This window comes from Pipistrellus hanaki (genome assembly GCF_964339955.1).
Source record: "Pipistrellus hanaki genome assembly, chromosome: X".
Lineage (NCBI taxonomy): Eukaryota > Metazoa > Chordata > Mammalia > Chiroptera > Vespertilionidae > Pipistrellus > Pipistrellus hanaki.
The window spans coordinates 47,532,236-47,555,573 of NC_140524.1; the positions used below are offsets into that span (position 1 = coordinate 47,532,236).

General features: G+C 45.0%; 1 protein-coding gene across 7 annotated transcripts in view; it reads right to left on the reverse strand.

Moving 5' to 3' along the window:
- Positions 1-5,885: 5,885 nt before the first annotated feature.
- The window catches only part of FRMPD3 (FERM and PDZ domain containing 3), a 172,252-nt gene continuing 154,799 nt past the window's right edge, over positions 5,886-23,338 (reverse strand). For 6 of the 7 annotated variants that reach the window (XM_084870428.1, XM_084870426.1, XM_084870432.1 and 3 more), the window contains 2 exons: positions 11,875-12,696; positions 6,151-10,127 (listed from right to left, as the gene is read on the reverse strand). In XM_084870428.1, the coding sequence (XP_084726554.1) occupies positions 7,003-10,127; positions 11,875-12,696 (3,947 nt within the window). In that variant the 3' untranslated portion in view covers positions 6,151-7,002. Of the gene's footprint in view, positions 5,986-6,150; positions 10,128-11,874; positions 12,697-23,338 lie in introns of those variants that run through there. The other variant, XM_084870427.1, reaches the window with a different exon arrangement.

A 23,338-nucleotide genomic window follows, 5' to 3' on the forward strand; every position in this document is an offset into this window, starting at 1 on the left:
TCAGAGAAATAAGTCAGGGTATTGGCTTAAGGCCAAGGGCCTTGGGCCTATCTGAACTGTTGGTGGGGGTTCTTCATTGAGGTTGTGGGCAGGCTGCCCAATTTCAACAGATAGGCTCAAGGGAGAGGGGATCTTGCAGATCCCTTTGGAGGGGAACTGACCAGAAAATGGTTTTGACCAAGAATATATTTAAAGAAAACCAGCCCCCTAGTTTCTAGTTCCAGACTCTTAGTACAAGCTTAATTAGTTTCTGTGGATCAGCTGCAGCTGAGGCAGTTTGATTTGTACTTGTTAAGCTTGTACAGCTAGGACTCAGAATTTTTATAGCTGTTTTTCCAGCGCCACCTCATTAATCCTCAGAGCCGCAGAGGGAGACTGGAGACTCAGTCATCTTCATTTTAGAAAAGAGGCCCAAAGAGGTGAAATGACTTGTACCCCATCATAAGGCAAGTCAGCCACTGGGCTGAAAATAGAACCAATCCTGATTCTGGGGGGAATTGCTCTTCTAAGTCCACATGGCCTCCCTGCTTTGCTTGCTCATTGCAGATGCAGAAATCTCCAGCTTGCAGGGAATCTGGCTCCCTCAGTCTGTGCCCAGGACTGACCCTGTGCCAAAGGGTCACCTGGTATGAGGTTGGGGAGGAGCATAACTGTCCCATTTCCTCCTGGTATCCCATCATGTCACGTCTCTTATTCCCGAAGAAGTTTCCGACTCCCACCTGTGCTCAGAGCCATGGAAATAGGCCAGTACTAGATGCTCTCCCCTTGGAGCCCATGCCACCAGTTAGCTCATCCGATAGACCGTTAGTGTGCTTCACATTTCCACGAAAGCATGTCTGGTCGAAGAGGACAGCGAACCTGGATTCTGGGTAGGTGCATATCGAATGCAGATGAATCAGATAGGAGTTTCAATTGTCTTTAAATTGATATGTATTCTTTACAAGGAAGGCGACTTCTGTATCTCTTTATATTTTTACATACAAATTCTTAATGTAGCATCTACTTAATATTTTCCTCACAAATCTTGGAGAAAATGCAAATGCATCAGGAATATGGACCACATCATAACTATGGCTTTTTGTGTCTGCTGGTACACTACCACATTCCCTGGTAGATATAGACCGGTTTGAGGAGAATGGGGTGGCAGGGCATAATCTTCATGGTGGCTTTTAGGATGCAACTCTTCTATCCACAAATTTACATGTACATATACTACACCACGCCTAGGTATAAAATATGTGTGGCAGGAGGGCAGTCCAGCAAAGAGAGGTATGTGGGTGGGTTCAGGTGGGCTTGCAGTATCCCACACCTCACACCCCAATATTACCAACAACCTGTTACTACCCACATGCTGCCTGGACCCCAAGCATCATTATAGGCCATCTTTTCATGAGTGTGGCTGCATCCATGCCTGTTTCCAAGAGGAAGTGGTTAAAAGGTGGGGTTGGTCTGAGTACTGTAGGGTAGCAGTTGAAAGTATGGGCTGGGTTTGAAAACTGACTGGATTACCATTACCAGCTGTGAGTCCTTCAGCTAGTGACTTAATTTCTCTAGGCTCCAGTTTTCTTCTCTGAGAAGTAGATATGATCATATTATCTCTCTCAAAGGACTGTTAGGAAGGTTAAATGAGATAACGCTTGTAAAGATCTTAACACAGTATCTGACATAAGACAAGTGCTCACGCACAGTTGGTTTTGCATATTTCAGGGCAGGGATCACCTTTTCTGTGTTGCAGAATGCTCCTAACATAGTATGAATGCATATTCCTTTTAGCCATCAATAGGAAATATCCAGGAATCCTATATCAGTAAGAATCAACATCCAGAGGGAAACATAGACAGCATAGATAGGAGGGCAGAAAAGCTAAAATTGAATTCATTCCTAAGTGGTATGTCCAGAACCTGCAGCTAAAAATGTCAGTGTGGGCACTGGAATACATCTGCATGATGTTGGAAGTGTGGCCAGCACTCAAGGACTGGGTATGTGGGTGCATGGGCATGGGCAGGAAGGAGTTGCTATTAACAGTAAAGTGAAATAAGCAGTTCTCTTCTTCTTGTGTGAAGGCAGGGTTCCATAATTACCACTTAATAGTGGCTTCCAGGAGGATAAGACATTGGAACCAAGAGACCCACTTGGAGTCCAGGACATTTTTCCAGGGCCCAGGACTGAACCTTCAGAAATCATTTCCTTCCACTCCATGGAGAACCTCCTTCTTACTCCCAACATACACAGTCTGGCTTCCAGCCTACAGGATGGGGAATGGGATGCAGTTATTATTATTACTCCCATCCCAGTGGTTGCTTGGAGGAATTTAAAACTAAGACATAAATTCATGCCCCTTCTCCATGTTGGCAACTGATTCTCCCCTGCCTATTGGCAGGAAATGTTCTGGCTGAGACAGAGCCTTTCAATTCATTGCTGATGAAATTGCCTATTATCCACAGTGCCTTGACAACGGCTTGAAAAAAATGTGACTGTGCCAGCCCCACAGGCATCCTGAGCCCATGCCAGTATCATGAACCCATTTCCCTTTATTGGCTGAAATCAGAAAGGCAAAAATCAGGCTCTGGGGACTGGTATCTGGTATAGAGTGGCCAGAGAGCATCTGCTTCAGGCTCTGGCTAAGATCAAAGATGGCATGGAGTATGCTGGTGGAAAAATGGCCTTCCTCAGTGTTTCTGACGACTGCAGATAATGACCCTGGGTCCCCAGAAAAGGAGAACATTGGTCAGTCACCTCAGATTTTTCTGAAGCTTTTGGAAAGCTGTTGGTGAAATTCAGCTGAGTCAGCAGGATGCTGGATGATGGACCTGACTCTTTCTCCTTCGATGGGAGGTGCCAGCCTGCCTGCCCTTGTCCAACTGCACTGCCCTAGATTAACCATTTCCAGAGGAGAGACGGCCCTTTTCATGAGGTCTAGAGACCTGGAAAGTCATCCCATTCATTTATTCAGCAAAAACTTATTGAAGAACCACTACGTGCTAGGTTCTGTGTGGGTATGTACCCGGGGTATAGAACCAAATATGCATGCTTTTTGACTGTAAGGAGCTACCAGTATAGTTCAGGGCCAAAGGGGGCCCAAGTTTCTGGCCCAAGTTTCGGCTGGGTCATTTTGAAGGGCAGCAGGACTCACTGTATATTGACACTGCTTTTCACTTGAGGGGGATAGGATCCCTGGCAGGCAGCTCCCATAGAGTTCCGCTCCCAAGGGTAAGCCTCTCACCCCTGGTGGCCTCTTGCATGTATATTAAGAACTCTGGTATGCACTGAAACCGGTATGGCTCAGCAGTAGAGCGTCGATCTGCGGACTGAAGGGTCCCAGGTTTGATTCTGGTCAAGGGCATGTACATTGGTTGCGGGCACATCTCCGGTGGGGGGTGTGCAAGAGGCAGCTGGTCGATGTTTCTCTCTCATCGACGTTTCTAGCTCTCTCTCTCTCTCTCCCTTCCTCTTTGTAAAAAAATCAATAAAATATATTAAAAAGAAAAAAGAAAAAAGAGCTCTGGTATGGTGTTGAGGAACATACAGAGCAGCCCAGACTGACTACACCAGTGTTTCCCAACCTTCTCTCATGATGAGAATCACCTGGTGGAGTTGTTAAAACACAGATTCCTGAATCCCAACTAAGAAGTGCTAAACTAGGATTTTTGAGAACATATAGGTAAAATTGCATACCTAACTTAGTGCTCTGTATATAACATCTGTGTTAGAGCACTAGTTAAGTATACAATTTTACCTATATGTTCCCAAAAATCCTAGTTTAGCACTTCTTAGTTGGGATTCAGGAATCTGTGTTTTAACAACTCCACCAGGTGGTTCTCATCATGAGAGAAGGTTGGGAAACACTGGACTACACTATCTCTTGCTCCTCTGTGCTTTGCCTCCTGCTTTAGCCATGCCTTTGCAAACATGGAAAAAAAAAAAAAAAGTCTGTGCTCAGCCGAAACTGGTTTGGCTCAGTAGATAGAGCATCAGCCTTTGGACTGAAAGGTCCCGGGTTCGATTCTGGTCAAGGGCATGTACCTTGGTTGCCGGCACATCCCCAGTAGGGGTGTGCAGGAGGCAGCTGATCGATGTATCTCTCTCATCGATGTTTCTAACTTTCTATCTCCTCTCTGTAAAATATCAGTAAAATATATTTTTAAAAAGTCTGTGCTCAATCTTGGGAGAAAGTGACTGATCAGAGCCACTATACATGGTTGTGTAGTATGTGCACCCGGCCAAAGAGACCAGTGGGGCTGGGTGGGGTTAAAATAACCAAGCCATGTGCCCGTAGAGCTAGCATCACCTAAAGGGTGGGATTTTTTTTTTCTAATTCATTTTTTGGCAGGGAGGGAATGGAAGGGGAACCTTTTTCTTTCTTTCTTTATATTTATTGACTTTAGAGAGAGAAAGGCAAGGAGACAGATAGATAGATAGATAAGTAGATATTAATTTGTTGTTCCACTTATTTGTGCATTCATTGGTTGATTCTTGTATGTGCCCCGAGGGCAATTGAACCTCATCTTGGCATATCAGGAAGATGTTCTAACCAACTGAGCTACCTGGCCAAGGAGAGAGAAACTTTTCAAGTTGGCATGAAAGTACCTCTTAGGCTAGTGAGGACCTGTGATTTCCAGAAGGAAACAAAAGATCAGAGAAACAAAAGCATTTATCACCATTAGGTAACTCTGAAAAGCTAGAGAGGTCAGCACTGCTTAGGGTCTTGTTGCTTCTACCCTATCAATCCCCATCAAATAAATTGCCAGCAACCTTTGCAAAGGATTTGCTAGCCTAAAATATAAGGCAGTTGGGCTACACTCTGAGGTAACTAGGTATCCTTTAAAGGGAGGGGCCCCTTTTCCCAATTCTGACCTGACAGCTGGCCTAAAACCAAGTCCCCTCTCTCCCAGGCCATACAGTGCACTAGACAGAGTCCATTGTGTGTCTGCCCCTACCCTGCACCCAGCCCCTTCAACTCTGAGGTCATAGCTATAGTGACCAGGTGAGTCAGAGGCCCCATGGGCAAAAGACAGGAACAGACAATATCCAACTCCTGTGACCCACAGGAGGCTTCAATGAGGAGCAGGCTCCTCAGCTGTCATCACCCACAGGGTCCCAGATAGGTGGAAGAGAGGCACAGGGAAAGCACCACCAACCAACAATTGAAGGATACAAGAACACTCACAAAGAGGCACTGCCAATGCTTATTGGGTTAGTAAGATGAATAGATTTAATCATTCTTGTTTGAAAAACAAGACATAAATAGTATATATATAATTTATATTTTATGTAGTATATATATATATATATTATATACAGACATTAGAAAATGTATCCTCTCCATGAGGCTGAGGGAGAGGTGAAGGATGGCAGTGGAATGACACAGGTGGGGCCTGAGTGGCGAAGGTGCAGGATCAAGAAGTTGGGAAGAGAGGAAGACCACATCAGCACTCATGCTTGCAGTGGTCAAGGGTTCCCCACTGGCTTTATCTCTGGCCTATTTAACAACTTGGTCTTGTGGGAGGAGAGGCAAGGAAGGTGGAGCTGGCTTCTGCAGAAGGAGCTCCCCTAATCTTTCTGGGAGAAATTGCCACTCAGGGGGGCTTAATTGCATTAGGGGATACCAAGGTTGGGTGGGGGTCAAGCACAGTGTACATCTTTATAAAACTCATGTAAGAATGGGAGATTTCACAGGAGTCTCTCATTTAATGATGATGAGGGGCAGACACAGGGTATATGTGAGTGGATAAATGGGGAGATATGGAGAAGTGGATGAGAAGCAATCTATACAGAAGAAACATTGGCTTTCTTTGTTCCCTACAATGGGACAATTAGTAGGGACTCCGTGTCTTCACTCCCATGAAGGTTGTAGGGGGGCGGTGACCGCAGCAGTAGATGTGTGTCAAGGAGGATGCTAAACAGTGTGAATTCCCTTCCAGATGACTCCGGAGAGAGAGAGAGAGAGGTGCAGGACTGCACTTGGTAAGGCGCTCAGCTTCTTTTCTTAGAGAGACAAATCCACAGGGTCAATACACAGCCAAAAGCATATACTCAGGATTAACATATCACGCTAGCTTCCAGAAGTTTAAGATATAGTCATCAACACCCATCCCTATCCCCTAACCCCTTCCCACCCTCCCCCCACCCCCCACCCCCAATCTGTAGCTAAGTGGAACTCCTAAGGACAGCCTGTCTAGTAGAAATGTTGAGAGAGGAGCCGCATGCCTGCAGCTACAGCCACTGTACTATGCCGGGCCAGGCCAGCTCGGAGGCCTGCGCTGGGTCTCCCCGGGCAAACATTTTCACCAGGTACTTTAACCAGAATGAGTAGGGTGATCCCAGATGCTTGCTCCCTAGTGGACTGAGCTGCCCTGCCCACCAGCGAGGGACAGGGCACTTAGGGGATGGCTGGTGTGGAGCTACTAGGCCTGGGAGTGAGGGCTCCCGAGGCTGCCAGCCTGCAGGGCTGGCTGCAAACAGCCTTGTGTGGCTGTTTTCTGGAGGACTACCACCCGGGCGTGAGCCCTCTGGGGTGGCTTCGGCAAAGTGAGTGTGAGCCCATGGTGGGTGGGCTCTTTACCCTCCACTAGGCCCTGTGGCCTGCTGCTACTGCCATTGCTCCCTGGAGAGGAGCAGATGCCAGAAGGAGCTCAAGGCCATCTGGCCTGGCTCCTTCAGGCCCTGGCTTCCCTGTGTCAAAAATGGAGCAGGAAGTGAGCCTGATGTCACCTCTCAGCCCTAGAGAAGAGATAAAATACAGCTCTGCAGTGGGCGTAGTGACGAGGGGTCTTGGCTCTCACAGTGACGCCTAGAGGCCAGGGAAGGAGTGAGTAAACCCAGGGCAGCAGCAGCCTGGAGACCTCAGGGACAGCCTCAATGCTAGGAGTTTGCGCCCTGGAGACTGAAGGCTTTTGGACCCTGACTGGTCCAGCAGACACATACACTCATCACAGGATGCAAGGACCACAAAGCTCAAACCTGGGTCTGAGGTTGGGGAGGGGGGAGGCTTGGGCAGACGCCCTACTTAAGAAGGGTTTTTAAGGGGTGGGTGAATGTGCTCATAACAGTCGCCGAAGTTGGGGATCCTGGTGGGTGCCCCGGGGTTACTCCCATAGCTGCTGCTGCCTGCTGCTGTTGCTGCTGCTGGTGGTTCAGATTCCGAATGGTGGACTCCTCAGCAGCACGCAGCAGGAAGGTGTAGTTCCTTACCACCTCTTCTACCTTGGCCAGCAGTTCCTGGCGCTGTGCCTCAGAGCGCACGATGAACACCAGCCGCACGAAGGTCTCAATGAGGCTGCTCAGCACCTGGAAGCTGCCCGTGATGGCTGCCAGCATGTGAGTTGGGCTCTTGTCCACGTTGGCTACACGGCGGCAGGAAGCCCGGAGCTCCTTGAACTTGAGAAACAGCTCCAGCTTGTACTCAGAGATCTGGGAGCCATAGGGCTTGGGAGCACGGGCCTCGGGGCTGGCCACACATTGCCGCAGGACTGTCAGCAACTCGTTGGTGTCCAGCCGTGCAGCCAGGAAGCCGTCAGGCAGGCCATAGGCATGGGCCCGCAGGGCATTGATCTTGGCTAGGCTCCCCTCGAAGGTGGATACCCGCAGGTCAATTTCCTGGGTGCGGGAGGCCTCGGGGCTGCTGCAGGTGGCAGCATCCAGCACCTGCAGGGTCCTGCTCACTACGGGCACTACCTTGTCGTCCAGCTTCATACCGGGCAAGATCTTCATGGGGATGGAGTAGGAGAGCTCATCCTTGCCATCACTGGCATCATCCGCTATGTCACACTTGCGGTAGTAGAAGCAGTAGCGGATGGAGCAGCACTTGCTGCTTTCACTGTCTTCGTCCAACTCGGCGGGCTTCCGGTACACCTCTTCTGGCAGTGAGAACACGGCCATCTGTTTGGGGCCTTTTGTCTCAGGAGCAACTTGGACATATGAAGGGTCTCCTAGGGTTGGTGACTCTAGAGGCCTGCTTTTGGGACCCAAGCCTAGGGGGAGGCCTGTCTCTACCTCCCTGGCCTCCCTGGGCAGCATGCCCAGGGGTGGCTGTGGATAGACATCCGAGGTCAGCGAGGCCCTGTCACCCTGGTCTGGCTCACTGATGCTATAATGGCGCATAAGTTTCCTATAGTTGGGAGCTCCCAGACACTCTCCCCCCGAGGCACATGTGCTCAGGCACGAAATACCGCTCTCAGGGTCTGATCGGCACTCTCGGGATTCCATGCTGGTGGAGCGGATGCGCCGGACATTGGTGGGACTGCCAAGGTTCAAGTCTGGGCCTGCCTCTGGCTGCCTCTGGGTAGGCAGGACCTTGTCTTTCTCCCTCCCTTGGAGGCTGGGCACTGGTGTCTGGGGCGCCTGTGGCCGACCCCCGCGGCAGATGCGTTTACAATCACAGCTGCGTCTCTGCTCACGGGACATGCCAGGCCCCTGCTGTATAGGGCTGCTGCGTAGCTGGCAGCTGCAGCGGCCTGGTGCTGGAGGTTGGAGATATTCAGTGCCTGGAAGCTCCCCCTGGCTTGGTGGCTTTAGAAGTTCCTCAAGGAACTCCAACTCATACTGCTTTACCTTCTGCAGCTGGGCCTGCCGCTCATCGGTTTCCTTCTTTTGGCGGGTTGGGAAGGTGGCAGAGAATAAGTTGCGTAGCCTAAAAGGACCTCGAGATGATTTGGGCTTTGTGGGGCCTTCGGAGGTCACTTGGGCTCCATCCAGGGTTGTTTCAAGCTTCCTAGAGGGCATGGTGCTCACCTGACGGCTGGCAGCCTGGGGCCTCAGTGGGCTCTGGCCTTGAGGAAGGCAGCTGGGGCTCTGGCCTCGGGACAGGCTGATAGGGCTGTGACCTCTCGATTGGAAGCTAGGGCTGTGGCCTTGCGATTGGAAGCTGGGGCTGTGGCCTCGTGGCTGGAAGCTGGGGCTGTGGCCTCGTGGCTGGAAGCTGGGGCTGTGGCCTCGCGATTGGAAGCTGGGGCTGTGGCCTCGCGATTGGAAGCTGGGGCTGTGGCCTCGTGGCTGAAAGCTGGGGCTGTGGCCTTGAGATTGGCAGCTGGGACTCTGCAGAGCAATTGGGTAGCTAGCTCGGGAAACCAGGCTGGTCTCCTCAAGCTTGCTGCTTTGGGGCGTGCTCTCCAGCTGCCCCTTCTCCCCTTGGCTGGAGATGGTGCTCTGCTTATGCAGGGAAGGCTTAATACCCTCTGGCCTACCCTTGCCTGCTACTTCTCCTGTAGCTTGCTTGCCCACTGACTCCCGACTCGCTCTCAAATGATAGTTTTTGGGAGGGAAACTTTGAACAGGCAGCCTATCCTTTTGTGGGGAGAGGTGCAGGCTGTCAGCCCGGCTACCTGTGGTTACTCTGGAGCTGGAAGAGACCTCTGGGCTTATTTTGAACTTAAGATTCTTATTGGCACTGCCACTCATCATGGTGACCTCTGGCTTCCCCATGCTGGCCTCCAGCCTCCTTTCCCCACTGCTGGCAGGGTTCCCCAGGGCCCCGCCAGAGGCAGGTAGGCTCTTAGTGTGAACCACCTGCTGTAGGGCAGCTGAGATGATAGCTGGGGTCACACTGCTCTTTGGGTCCAGGATAAGCTTGGGGCTCAACCTGACCTCCTTTGGCAGGTTCCCCCTTAATTCAGAGACCTGGTCTTCACTGAGGGATGGTGTGGCCGCCCTCAGTGACATCTCTAGGCCTGCCTTAGTGTAGCCAGGCCCTTTGTCCTCAGGAACTGGGGACAGCAGGCTCAGATTCTTCTGTTCATTAAGCTGTGGGGACAGTGCTGGGTGCACTGCCAGGGCATATGTTCGCTCTAGCTGTGACTGAGCCTCTGGCTGGGGCAGCTTCCTCCGAGCGCCAAGGGGGCCAGGACTCTGGCCTGTGACAGCTGGCTGGAGGGATGGGTTGGGATCCGGGCGCCCAAGAGAGTAAGGGGCTGTGAGAACAGCCTGGGCTGCACAGCTCTGGATCCGGAAAGGCAGGTCCTTGCGGGTCAGAAGACTGTCTTTGTTGAGGTGCTGGGTCAGGAAGTAGGTGGTGTTCTGGTGCTGCTTCATGGCAGACATCATCTCCGACATATCTGTGAGCTCTGAAGAGTTGGTTTCATGGCCCGAATCCAGCGATGATTCAGGGGTGATTGTGGCCAGCACAATCAGACCTGGAGGAACAGGGAGAGGGCTTGCTGCACTTAACTCAGATCAAGTCCTCTCCCAATCATTTGTAGAGAGTTTACGGGGGACAAGGCTAGCCAGCAGTACTGCAAATTGGGGAAAACCAGTCAAGCCTGGGGGGACTGCAGAGTTAAGTGTGGGAGGAGTGGAGGGGAGGGGACAACAAGAGGCAACCTGGGGAGGAGTTATGAAAGGCTGGAATCCAAAAGAGAACAAAAGAGGCACAAAGAAGATCTGGGCACTTTGATGGCAAATTAACATGCAAAACACATGCAAAACAACATGCTAATCATCACTATTTTTAGGTTCTACAGCCAGTAAATTTTTGTTAATTGTCCTGAAGAGGGCTGGCAAAGACAGGTCCCTCTCTATTTGGACCCTCTCATCTGGCAAGCCTGCCAGCTGAGTCCTTGCAGCTGAGGCCATTTAGCTAAGATTGTCCTCCCTCTGGCTACCACATGGGCCCCTAGCTTTGGAGCAGCTAGTGCTTAGAGCTCTATAAATGGGAGCTGCCTGACACCAAGGTTGCCCTCAAATACAGAAAAGGCAGGTGTTGGTACTCTCTCTGGTCAGGCAGGCTCCCTCTGACCCCCAACTTCTTCACCCTCTATGTGAACATTTTCCCCTCCTCATGTGCTTTCTCCTGTGCCTTACTTCACCTTATTCCTTTTCTGTTGCTGTATCACTGACCACTTCTTTTTAAGTTGTATGTTTATGGAAATGTGTATGGGTGCATGTCTGACATGTATGTTTGTCTACACAAAGTGGACGTGTGTATGGAACAGATAACATGCATGTTCTATGATCTTCCCAACATATAATAATTAATAATAGCCCTAGCTGGTTTTTGCTCAGTGGATAGAGCGTCGGCCTATGGACTGAAGAGTCCTGGGGTTTGATTCCCACCAAGGGCACATATCCAGGTTGCCAGCTCCATCCCCAGTAGGGGCGTGCAGGATGCAGATAATCAATGATTCTCTCTCATCATTGATGTTTCTATCTTTCTTTCCCTTTCCCTTCCTTTCTGAAATCAACAAAAGTATTTAAAAAAATAATAATTAATAATAATAGCTACCACTTACTGAGTCCTTCCTACGTGCTAAGCAGTGCTCAAGTGCTTTGAATGATCTTATTTAAACCTCACAACAACACTATGTGATATGACTATTGTTATCAAACCCATTTAAGATGACAAAAGTGAGGCTCAGAAAGGGTAAGTGCCTTGCCAAGGTCACACTGAAAGTGAGTAAAGCAGACAGGACTTGAGTGCATCTGATTGAGAGCCCATGCTCTTAGGCAGAATAAAGATCTCTGCTTTGAGCAGTGAAGATTCCTGGCTCCCCTAAACCCAGGTCGCTAGGTGGTTACTGCGTCGTTTGATTTTTGTTCCAGCCATGTGCATGCTGGAAGTCCTTTGGCTGTTTTGTATATCTCTGACAATTTTGCTTTGATCCTCCATCCTAACCTGGATCCATAGCTTGCATGGCCCCAATCCCTGGGGTCCATCTACAAGACATTTCCAGAGATAGAATGGCAAGAGCCAGAGCTCTAGCTGGAGCTGAGCAGCAGACCCCTGCCATAACATCATTGCTCCCCAAAACTATCTGAACCACCTCTGGCCCATTCACTGTCCTAACACACCACAGTTACTTTGATCTCTGCTTGGGAAGAAGAATGTCATCTGCTGGCCCTGCCTGGAAGGGGAGGCAAGAGTGAGGAGGAATGGGCCGTTACCTGCAGCCTGTGGGGGTGGAGGGTGTGGTCCATCCTCTGATGCTGCCAAGGCTTCTAGAGCCTGCAGAGTGGACACTAGTGCATCATCCAACTCCTGAGCATGATCTCGGACAGTTCGGGTCTGCATGCTGTCAATCAATGTCACTGGAATCTCATCATACAGGAGCCCACGCAGGTGGCGTCCTTGTTCCTGGCTCTGGGCTGCCCGGCGCTTGGAGTCATCCTCATCAGAACTGTTGTCTCGGAAACCAGGAGGTGGGGCCGCAATGGCAGGCAACAGGGATGTACTCTCATCTTCCTCCTCTTCTTCTTCTTCACTCCCAGGAGGTGGTAGGGACATCAGGTCTACTATATTATCACGAGAGGAACCAGGCCTCCCACCTTTGCGAGGACCCAGCTGCTCTTGGAGTTTGGTTTTGCAAGAGTCACAGTAGAAATTCAGAGCTTCAGTCCCAAGGGAATTGTCCAAGGTATAAGATCTGGCCCTACTGGCACAAGGCTCGTGATCCAGACTGGCTGCGTCAAAGTCATCAGGGACCACATTGTAACCTTGGCCAGAGCTTTTGGAAGTGGGGTCAGATTTGGTCCGGGGCCTGGTCTCCTCAAAGAAGATTAAATTTTCATTGACATCTGTCCGGCTTTCCTGCTCCTTCCTTTGTTCCCGCATGTGGAGGTAGCAAAAGCTGACAAGCTCAGAGTCGGCAGGCGGGGGCGTGCAGCAGCTCGACTTCCTGGGGCTGGTGCCCACGCTGCCCACATAACTACTCTCCTTTTTCCCCAGGTGGCCCCCAGTGACAGGGCGATGGGCACTGTGCATGTAATCTAAACCCAGAAAGAGAATCAACAGGTGAGCCTTGGTAATGAGGATTGTGGAGGAGTTCTCATGGTGTCTCTGGCCTGGGTTTATTGTGCACAGTTGAATGGCAGGTACCAAGAAAGAGTCTCACCTGGCTGCTAGGGATTAGGGAAAAGGGAGTCAATTGCCCATGTTGCTGCTGGCCCTAAATGTAGAGTGAGTATAATGAGTTGCTAATAGCCCCATCACCTCTGAAATGGAAAAAGGCATGGGGTGAGGTGGGGTAGGGGTAAACACCTTGGTATCTGGGCATAGTTGGACTCTTACATGGATAGGTTGAGAGTCACCTATAAGGATACTTAAATAACTGATATTTGTTTTATATCATTCTTGAAACTGTCCCTGCCCTCACCCTTTTCAGAGCCTTTCCAACTTCCAGTGCCCTGTCACTCTTGCATTATGTTGAATGTCATCTAGCATAAGGAAATAAATCTGACAAGTTACTAATGGGAAAGTGTAAAACAGGCTACGCTACATACAATGCCCGAGATTTTGCCTTTCAGAGAGGACTGTCAATGGACTGACATCTAGAATTCTGGGCATCTGAATGTATAAAACCTATAAGAGATATGCTGGGATTATATAGGAGGGGGGAAAAGGTGGGAAGGACATTGTTACAATTCCTCAAATATCATTATCGCTCTGTAGTCATATAGGGCCAGCTTATCCATTACATATACATGTGGCAAAATGTTCTGCTAAACAGCTTTCATTGATTGATTGATTAATTGTTAATACTCATCCAAGGATATTTTTTCCATTGATTATTTTTAGAGAGAGTGGAAGGGAGGGAGGGGGGAGAGAGAAGTAGAGAATCATTGATGTGAGAAAGACACACTGATTGTTGCCTCCCACACGTGCCCAACCATGGTTGGGGACCAAACCTGTAACCCAAGTATGTGCCCTTAACCGGGAATTGAACCTAAAACCCGTAGGTTCATGTGCTGACACTCTAACCACTGAACCACACTGGGCAGGGCAACAGTTTTTAATAATGGTAGGTCTGTGCCTTTGAGGATCACCTATATCAAATGCTTCATCTGTCTCTCTCTTAGTCTGTTTTGAGGGCCCCTCCCCATGATATCTGAAAATATACTCAGACAATGCCAAATCACTTTGCTATCAGACAGGTATCAAGCAAGTACTAATTTAGGGTAAGGTCATCAGACATTATTCCATTTAATACTCATAACAACCCAATGAGGTAGGTGCTATTACTATCCCAATTTTACAGAGGAAACTAATCCAGTTGGTTATGTAATTTACCCAAGGTCACATGAGTCATAAATGGCAGTCTGGATTTGAGCCCAGGTCTGAGGGACCACAAACCCCTTGCTTTTAACTACCCCACAGTTTATCATGGTGATCAAGATGTTGGAAAACAGAATTTTAAATGCCCTTTAGATTCCAATTTGATAGGGTCAAGGTGTTAGCTTTTTACTAGAGCTTACAGCCACCACAAAAGTACAGTGCTAGCACTTAACAATAGAGCCCCAAAATACATGAAGCAAAAGCTGACTGAATCAAAAGGAGAAATATATAAGCCAAAAGCAATAGTTGAAGTCTTTAACACCCCACTTTCAATAATGGAAAGAATAAGCAAGCAGAAGATCACCAAGGAAATAGAGGACCTGAGCAACACTATCTATGTATATAAAAGGCTAACATGCAAAGTGTCCCCTTAGGAGTTTGACTGGGAGACCGGGAGTTTGGTTGCTTGTTATGATGTGTGCTGACCACCATGGGGCTACATGGAACAAAGGAAGGATTTGTCTGGCAGCTGGAAGGTCCTGATTGGCCCTGATGGCTGGCAAGGCCTAGGGCCCTACCCATGCATGAATTTTGTGCACCTCTAATAAATCTATAATCTATAGAACATGCTACCTAATAGCAGCAGGATATACATTCCTCTCAGTGTACCTAAAATCTTCTCCAGAATAGACCAGACCACATTTAGGTCATAAAATAAGCCTCAGTAATTTTTAAAAAAATATATTTTTATTGATTTTTTCACAGAGAGGAAGAGAGAGGGATAGAGAGCTAGAAACATCGATGAGAGAGAATCATCAATCAGCTGCCTCCTGCACATCCCCTACTGGGGATGTGCCCACAACAACGATACATGCCCTTGACCGGAATCGAACCCGGGACCCTTCAGTCCGCAGGCCGACACTCTATCCACTGAGCCAAACCGGTCCCGACAAGCCTCAGTAAATTTAAAAGGAATGAAATCATACCAAATATGTTTTTTTGAGCACAACAATTAAATTAGAAATAAATAACAGAAGAAAATTTATAACATTCAGAATCATGTGGAAAATAACATTGCTAAATAACTAATGGTTCAAGGTTAGAAAATATTTTGAGATCAAGTAAAATGAAGATACAACACACTAAAACTTATGGGATCTCTCTAAATTAGTGTTTAGAGATAATTATAAATGTAAGTGCCTACATTAAAAAAAGAGAAAGATTGCACATCAATAACTCAACCTTCCACCTTAACATGTTTGAAAAAGGAGAGCAAACTAAACACAAAGGGAGTAGAAGAAAAGAAATAGTAGTGTATAGAGTATAGAAAAATAAGAGATAATCAATGAAACTAAAAGTTGGTTCTTTGAAAAGGTCAATGAAATTGACACACATTAGCTGTAGAGACCAAGCCAAAAAAAGAAAAAGAAAAAAAAGGAGAGAAGTTTCAAATTAGTAACATCACAAAAAAGACAAGGGCCATTGCTACTGACTATAGATACAGAATTGATTATAAGGAAAAATCATTAATAAGTTTATGCCAAAAAATTAGGTAACCTAGATGAAATGAACAAATTCCTAGACATATAGAAACTATCAAAACTGACTGAAAAAAATAGAAAATATTAATAGGCCAATAACTGGAAAAGAATTAGTAATTAAAAATTCCTCCTCTCGCCCTAGCTCATTTTGCTCAATGGATATAGCATAGGCCTATGGACTGAAGGATCCCGGGTTCGATTCCAGTCAAGGGCACATGCCCAGATTATGGGCTCGATCTCTAGTAGGGGGCACACAGGAGGGAACTGATATTCTCTCTCATCATTGATGTTTCTATTTCTCTTTCCTCTCTGGGATGAATAAAAAATATATTAGAAAAAAAATTCCTCCTCTCTCAACAAAAAAATATACATACATACATACATACATAAATAAATAAATGTCAGGCCTAGATGACTTTACTGGTGAATTTTTCCAAATGCTCAAGGAAGCATTTATACTAAACTCTTCCAAAAATAGAATAGGATAGGAGGGAACACTTCTAAACTCATTCTATGAGGCCAATATTACCTGGATACCAAAACTAGACAAAGACACCACAAGAAAACTGCAGAGCAATATTTATTATGAATATAGATACTCCTCAACAAAATAGTAGACATTTGAATCCAACAACATATCAAAAGAATTTTACACCATAACCAATTGGTATTTATTTCAGAAATGCAAAGTTGGCTTAACATCCAAAAATCAATTAATGCAATATACCATGTTAATAGACTAGAGGACAAAACATATGATCATCTCAATGGACACAGAAAAATCTTTGACAAAAGTTACCACCCTCTCATGATAAAATTCAGTAAGTTAGAAATGAAAGGGAACTTCCTCAATATGATAAAGGTTATTATGAAAAACTGAGAGCTAATATCATATTGGTGGTCAAAGACTGAAAGCTTTTCCCCCAAGAAAAGGAAAAAGTCCAGAATTTTTGTTCTGACCATTTCTATTCAACGCTGTACTGAAAGCTCTAACAGAGACTATTAGACAGTAAATTGAAATATAAAGTATCCAAATTGGAAAGGAAGGAGGAAAAGTATCTCTATTTCCAAATGTGATGATTTTGTATATTTAAAAAGTAAGCAATTCCTAATAATAAACTACTAGAAATAAACAAGTTCAGCAAGTTTGCAGGATAAAAGATTAACATACAAAAATCAATTGTATTTTTATACACTTGAAATGAACAATCTGATAATGAATTTAGGAAATGATTCTATTTTTTAAAAAAATTAATCCTCACCTGAGGATATTTTTACTTTGATTTTTAGGGAGAGTGGAAGAGAGAGGGAAAGATAGAAAAGAGAGAGAGAGGGATGAGAGAAAAACATCAATTGGTTGTCTCCTGCATGCACCCCACCAAGGACTGGTCCGGGGAGGAACTTGCAACCAAGGTCCGTGCCTTTGACTGGAATTGAACCTGGTTCTGCAAGCTGATGCTCTATCAAATGAGCTAAACCAGCTAGGGCTGGAAATGATTTTATTTATAATAGCACCAAAAAGAATAAAATATTTAGGCATACATTTAACAAAAAAAGGGCTAGACTTATATACTGGAAACCAAAAACAAATTTGTGAAAGAAATTAAATAGTGGTGAAAGCCTGGGAGGGGTAAATATGGGGTGGGGGTGGGGTCAATGGGAAAACAAACAATGGGGATACCTATAATACTTTCAACAACAAAGATACATTTAAAAATGAAATTAAATAAGACTTAAATAAATGGAAAGACATTCTATGATCATGAGTTGGAAAATTTAATAATGTTAAGATGATAATACTTCCCAAATTGATTTACAGATTCAATACACTCCTATCAGAATCACCTCTGACTGTAGAAATTGATAAGGTAATTAAAAAATTCATATTGAATCACAAGGGATCCAGAATAAACAAAACAAACTTTAAAAAGAACGAAGTAGGAGGATTCACCGTTCTTTATTTCAAAGCTTACTACAAAGCAATAGTAATCAAGATAGGGTGGTACTAGCATAAGAATAGACATATGAATCACTGGAATAGAATTGAAAGTCCAGAAAGAAATCTTTATGTTATGTTCAAATAGCCCAATTTAAAAATTGGCAAAGGATTAGAATAGATATATCTTCAAAGAAGATATACAAATGGCCAATGAGCACATGCAAAGATGTTCAACATTATCAGACATGATGCAAATCAAGTGAGATACACTTCACACCCAGTACAAAGGATATAATAAAAAAGATAAAGCGAGTGACATCAAAGGAATGGTGGCATGACAGTACACCTTGCCCTCTCCTCCTGAAATTTTAACAAGTTAACTAATGATAATATAACAAAACAAAAAAATCCCTGGTTAAAACACACACACACACACACACACACACACACACACACACACACACACTGAGAGATCCACGCATTGAAACATCTAAAAGTGGGCACCCAGGAATTAATGGGGAGATAAAAGGGGAAGTACAACCAGCCTGCAGACAAAGCCCTGCAGGCAGGAGCTCATGGCTTGGCAGGGAAAGGGGAGAAAGCCAGCACCAGCAGATGTTTCCTTTGGCCTGGAGGAACAGAAAGATGTGGAGGGGGTGGTAGCAGCAAGGAAAGTGGCAAGGGTGCAAACAGTGTCTGAGTCAGCAGATGCCTACCAGAGCACCAGATTCTCCTGAGTGGCTCTCCACTGTTGTTCGGGTGGTGATAATTCAAAGAAATGGAATCACAGAACCCTGATACCATTTGGACTCCCAAAACTCACCTCTTGTTGCCCTTGAAATTGGATTCAGGAGCATATTATCTTTAAACCAAGAACTGTTGCAGTACAACTGCTGTTTCCCTCTGTCAATGATCCCCAGGAGGGGTACTTGGGGTACAACCCTATGGAGGTTAGGGGTCACCATTATGGTGAGGGCAAAACAAACCCCACCCTCTCAAGCAGCACGGCTGTATTGTCTTACCAAGATGCAGAGGTTCAAGACTGGGAGATCACAGAGGAAAAAAATCTTGTGATTCAGTATCATCCACTAAAAAATAGAAAAACCTTTGCAGACAAAGCTTCTATCAGCCATATTTATAGGGAGATAAATGAGTAGGCAAAGGAGAACAGAAAATACCACGAATAACCACAGTAACAAGGATGACCATAAAGAAAATGAAAAATCCCCAGAAAGCAAACTGGAACATATGGAAATTTGTGATAAAAATGACAGAGATTTCAAAGTTGCAGTTGTGAAAAATACTTAATGAGATGTGAGAAAATACAGACAGGCAATTCAGTGTACTCAGTAAAGAAACAAATGAACAAAACCAAGTATATTACCAAAAAGACTGAAACTTAAAAAAAAGAACCATTCAGAAATCCTGGAAACAAAGCATGCAATTAAGGATATTAAGAGTGAACTACTGAGCAGAGAAAACAGAACCAATCAGATGGAGGAAAGAATTAGTGATATTGAAGATAGGAGTCTAGAAATGATATAGAGGAAAGAAGAGAGAGACCAGTCTGGAGCATAAAGAAAAATTAAAGAGCCATACGAAAACTATCAGATTCCATCAGAAATAAGCAACATTAGAATTATAGGTATTACAGAGGAACAAGAGATGGAACAGGGAACAAAGAGCCTATTCAAACAAATAGTGGATGAGAACTTCTCAAACCTATGGAAAGAACTAGATCCTCGTATCAAATAAGTAAACAGAGCACCTAGTTACTTCAATACAAAGAGGCCTTCTCCAAGTCAATTGGTATGAAAGCTTTCAAAAATTAATGACAAAGAAAGCATTTTCAAAGCAGCCAGAGAAAAGGAAAAGATCTTCAAAGAAAAATATCATCAGAATTCATCCAACTTCTCAGCAGAAACTCTACAAGTCAAAAAAGAGTGGAACCATATATTCAAATGTCTAAAATAGAAAAATTACCAGCCACAAATAATATGTACAGCAAAATTATCCTTTAAATATAAAGTAGAAATAAAGATGCTCCCAGACATACAGAAGCAGAGGGGTTTTATCACCAGAAAATCTCTATTGCAGAAAATACTCAAAGGACATATTCTCCTTGAAACAAAGAACATAAATAAGGTCACAACACTATGAGTAAGATAGGACTGAACTGGCAAAGGAGGATGAAGATCAGATGCACTCAAAAAAAAAAAAAAAAGACATATATGCAGGTTTACTTTTTATAAACCTAATAACCATACACAAAAATCCCCAAATGAGGACACATCACTTAAAAAAAAAAAAAAGGAAACAGAGAAAAGAAGTATTGAATAGCACCAAACCAAACCAACACAACAGACAGAAACACAAATGAAAAGAACCAATGGAGGCATAGAGCTACCAGAAAACAAAGATAAAATGGCTATAGGAAATCTTCATATAACACAATTACCCTAAATGTAAATGGCCTGAATTCTCCAATAAAGAGGCACAAAATAGTGGAGTGGTTCAAAAAACAGAACCCAACCATATGCTCCCTATAAGAGACACATCTGAGCTGCAAAGACAAGGGTAGATTCAAAGGAAAAGGCTGGCAAATGATTCTTAAAGCAAATAACATCCACAGAAAAGCAGGTGTAGGCATACTTATATCTGACAAAATAGATTTAAAGATATTAAAGATAGCAAGTGACAAAGATGGAGACTTAATTTTTTTCCTGTTCCTGCTTTAAAAAAAATATTTTTTTATTGATTTCAGAGAGGAAGGGAGAGATAGAAACATCAAAGATGAGAGAGAATCATTGATGGGCTGCCTCCTGCATACCCCCTACTGGGGGGATCAAGGCTGCAACCCTAGCTTGTGCCCTTGGCCGGAATCAAACCTGGTACCCTTTAGTCCACAGGCTCATGCTCTACCCACTGAGCAAAACCAGTTAGGGCTGGTTCCTGCCTTTTTTTTTTTTTTAATCTTTATTGTTGAAAATATTTCATATGTCCCCCTTTTTCTCCCATTGATCCTTATAGCCCACCCCTACCTCATGCCTCAGGCCTCCACCACCCTATTGTCTGTGTCCATTGGTTATACATATATGCATATAAATTCTTTGGTTGATTTCTTCCCACCCATCCACCCCTACCTTCCCTCTGAGATTAGACATTCTGTTCCATGATTCTATGTCTGTGGATAAGATGGAACTTTATAATGATAAAGGGCACACTGCATCAAGAAAATATAACATTTCTTTAAAAAAAAAAAAAAAAAATATATATATATATATATATATATATATATATATATGGAACTTAACACTCCATTGACAGCTCTAGAGAGATCAACCAAACAGAAAATCAATAAAGAAATATTGGCCTTAAATGAAACACTAGAACAAATGAATATAATTGACATTTACAGAACATTTCATCCCAGATCATCAGATGATACATTTTTTTCCAGTGCACATGAAACATTTTCAAAATAAACCATATGTTGGATCACAAAACTAGCATCAACAGATTAAAAATAGGGGTGTAGTAATTGGATGCCATACTGACACACTCCCAGGACCAAACTGGAATTACAACTAAAATATACACACAAAAGAAATTCCTGAGTAATCAACTGAAGACTAGCTGGAGAGAACCCTGATAACCAAGGACAGAAAGTGGAGACTATATAGACTAGGGGTGTCGAACTCAATCAGAGAAGGGGCCAAAATCTAAAATCCAGCCTAAATCGCGGGCTGAATGGTTTACTGAACAGTCATAAACTGACAATGTCATAAAATGACAGCAGAGTGCAGTGATGACAGTGTGGTGCGGGCCACATTGCAAGGCCTGGCGGGCTGGATTTGGCCCGCGGGCCTTGTGTTTGACACATGTGATATAGACTGACAGGAAGGGCAGAAATGCATAAGGGCTGGCTGGGCTCCAACAGATAGCAGTTGAAGTTCCTAAGAGATATCTCAGCCATGGGAGGTTGCCACTGAGAACTCTGGGGTCTAAACCACAAGCTGGACCCCCCCAGTAGGGAGCAAAAGCACCCACCTAACATCTGGCTGTGAAAAGAGAGGGTTGCTGTTAAAGAGAGATGGCTGGAAATGCATGCACCCTCTTATAGGGTCAATACACAAACTTTTGTGTGAAGCCACTCACCTTGCTCTCCAGGAGAGGGAGGGCAGAGTGGACTGGAACTGTGTGAACAGAAGCCAGGGTTGGGGGCTCTGGGGTTAGAGCTCTGAAGGTAGACAGCCCAGTTTCCTGTGCTGAGTCATTTCCTCACACTGGGGAGAACATCTTTCTTAGGCAGACTTTTGCTATCCAGGCGTTTTTTGCCTGGGTGGGTTGCCTGGGTCGGTGAGAAGACAGTTGCCCCACCCTATTGGAAAACACCTTGTCCCACCCTGTGGAGTTTCTGAGACCCATTAAGAGACAGAGAATAACAGCCTCCAGGCAGAAGCAATTGACCCATCCTCATAGAAAACCTTTTGCACCACCTGTGGACAATTGCCTTAGGCTACTCAACACTTAATCCAAGCAGTCTGCAGGCAGAGGCAGGTCTATGGAGGTTTTGAGTCTTTGCCTGATCTAATTAATCAGAAACAGTGTTTGACACTGTCCTGCACCAGATATTGGGAGATATAGAAGATCTACCTAATACATAGTCACAAACCCAAACAGGCAGCCAAAGTGGGGAGAGAAAAAACAAAAACCCCCTGACAAAAAAAGGAGAATTTTCCAGAAGAGCTAAATAAAATGGAGATAAGAAATTTGTCAGACACAGAATTCAGAATAATGATGGCAAAGATGCTCAATAGCATGAGAAATGGTACAGTAACTATGAAGAATGACCTAGCGCTAATCAAGAACACAGTGAAAGGGATACACAGCAGATTAGGAGAAGCTGAAAAAGGGATCAGTGGATTAGAGGACAGGATAGGAAAAATCACTCAATCAGAGAAATAAAAAGGAAAAATAATTAAAAAACAGGAGGATAACTTAAGGAAGCTGTGGGACAACATGAAACATAATAATACACTGAGTGGCCACATTATTATGATCTCTGAATGCATAATAATCTGGCCACTCAGTGTATATCCTATATAATAAAAGGCTAATATGCCAATTGTCCCCTCAACAAATGAATATAATTGACATTTACATAACACAGTTGGGGGTGATCAGGCTGGCAGGGGGGCATTTAGGGGCAAGCAGGCTGGCTGTGGGGGGAAGTTGGAGGCTGGCAGGCAGAATGGTTAGGGGCACTCAGGCAGGCAGGCAGGCAGGTGAGTGGTTAGAAGCCAGCAGATTGTGAGAGGGGTGTCTGACTGCTGGTTTAGGCCCAATCCCTGTAAACTGGCAGTAGGATATCCTTCGAGGGGTTCCAGATTGGAGAGGGTGCAGGCCGGGCTGAGGGACACCCTCACTCTGTGCATGAATTTTGTGCACCAGGGCACTAGTATCATAATTAAAATGTGGAAAATTAAAGACAAAAGAGAATCTTAAAGGCAGCAAGAGAAAAGCAATTTGTTACCTACTAAGGAGCTCCCATAAGACTGTCAGATGATTTCTTATCAGCAGCTCTACAGGGAATGACATGAAGAACTCAAAGTAATGAAAAGCAAGGATCTGAAACCAAGATTACTGTATCCAACAAGGCTACTGTTCAAACTAGATGGTGAAATAAAGATCTTAAAAAAAAAAGGGCCTAAAGAGATTATCACCACCAAAACAAGAATGAGAAGAATGTTAAAGGGACTGCTGTAATGAGAAGAAGAAATATGTATTGAGAGAAACATAGGCATACAGAATTAAAATAGCAATAAATAAGTACCTATTAATAATAACCTTAAATGTAAATGGCTTAAATCAAGC